The following is a 764-nucleotide window of genomic DNA, read 5'->3' as shown; positions in this document are numbered from 1 at the left end:
TGGAGATTGGAGAAGCCTTCCTCACAGAAAAACACATTATTCTTCCACATACCCCACCAAGACTTTCATAAAAACATATCAAGGCAATTACAAACTCAAAATAAACAAATTTTAACAGCCAAAACGTAACTATAAGCCGAAAAAATAGACAAACTATTACCAACAAAAAAAAATTTGTCTAACAAAAAAAGAGTTGGGTTTGGAGTCAATTTATGAATTCTCTACGCCACTACAGAAAACAAATCAAATTTTATCCATAACTTCATCGATAACAAAAGAATTTCATATAAATATCATAAACAAATAAAAGAGACAGAAGAAAAAATTCAGAACAAGCTCATTGCCTTGATTCAGGGTGATGAATCCATCTCCAATATTGTGGAGTATCTCCCTGTGCCCACACAATCCTAAGCTCCCTCGCCGGCAAGATGAAGCACTTAACCCCGGTCTCTCTATCCACAAAAAATCCCTGGCAACAAAGAGCGTCAGCACGACTTAATAGAAACCACAATCACATAAATAAAAAAAAAGGGAAAAAAACGACAGGAACAAACCATCCTTCCGCCGTCGATGAGGATTGGGTCGCAGAGGCGGAAGTAGAGATGCTTGGTCGATCCAAATTCGACTCGATCGACAGCTCGTGCAAGCATCTCAGCGTAATCGGACGGAAGGAAACTCCTCCACACTTTGTCAGAGCTCGCTGCCGACCGAAACGCTGCCGAGACCGCCTCCGATCGGCAAGCATCTCGAGGAGACGTTAGCGA

General features: G+C 41.4%; 1 protein-coding gene across 1 annotated transcript; it reads right to left on the bottom strand.

The window, feature by feature from the left end:
* Positions 1–234: 234 nt before the first annotated feature.
* On the bottom strand, positions 235–761 carry LOC110094617 (putative F-box protein PP2-B2; the record flags this gene model as incomplete). Its single annotated transcript, XM_020819882.2, has 2 exons — positions 235–469; positions 555–761. Coding segments are annotated over 2 exons (339 nt in total), but the record flags the coding sequence as incomplete, so codon positions are not given.
* Positions 762–764: the final 3 nt, after the last annotated feature.

The sequence above is a fragment of the Dendrobium catenatum genome, unplaced genomic scaffold, assembly GCF_001605985.2.
Source record: "Dendrobium catenatum unplaced genomic scaffold, ASM160598v2 original_scaffold_212968, whole genome shotgun sequence".
Lineage (NCBI taxonomy): Eukaryota > Viridiplantae > Streptophyta > Magnoliopsida > Asparagales > Orchidaceae > Dendrobium > Dendrobium catenatum.
Note: the sequence above shows the minus strand (reverse complement) of the source record. Positions and strands in the feature narration are given on the sequence as shown.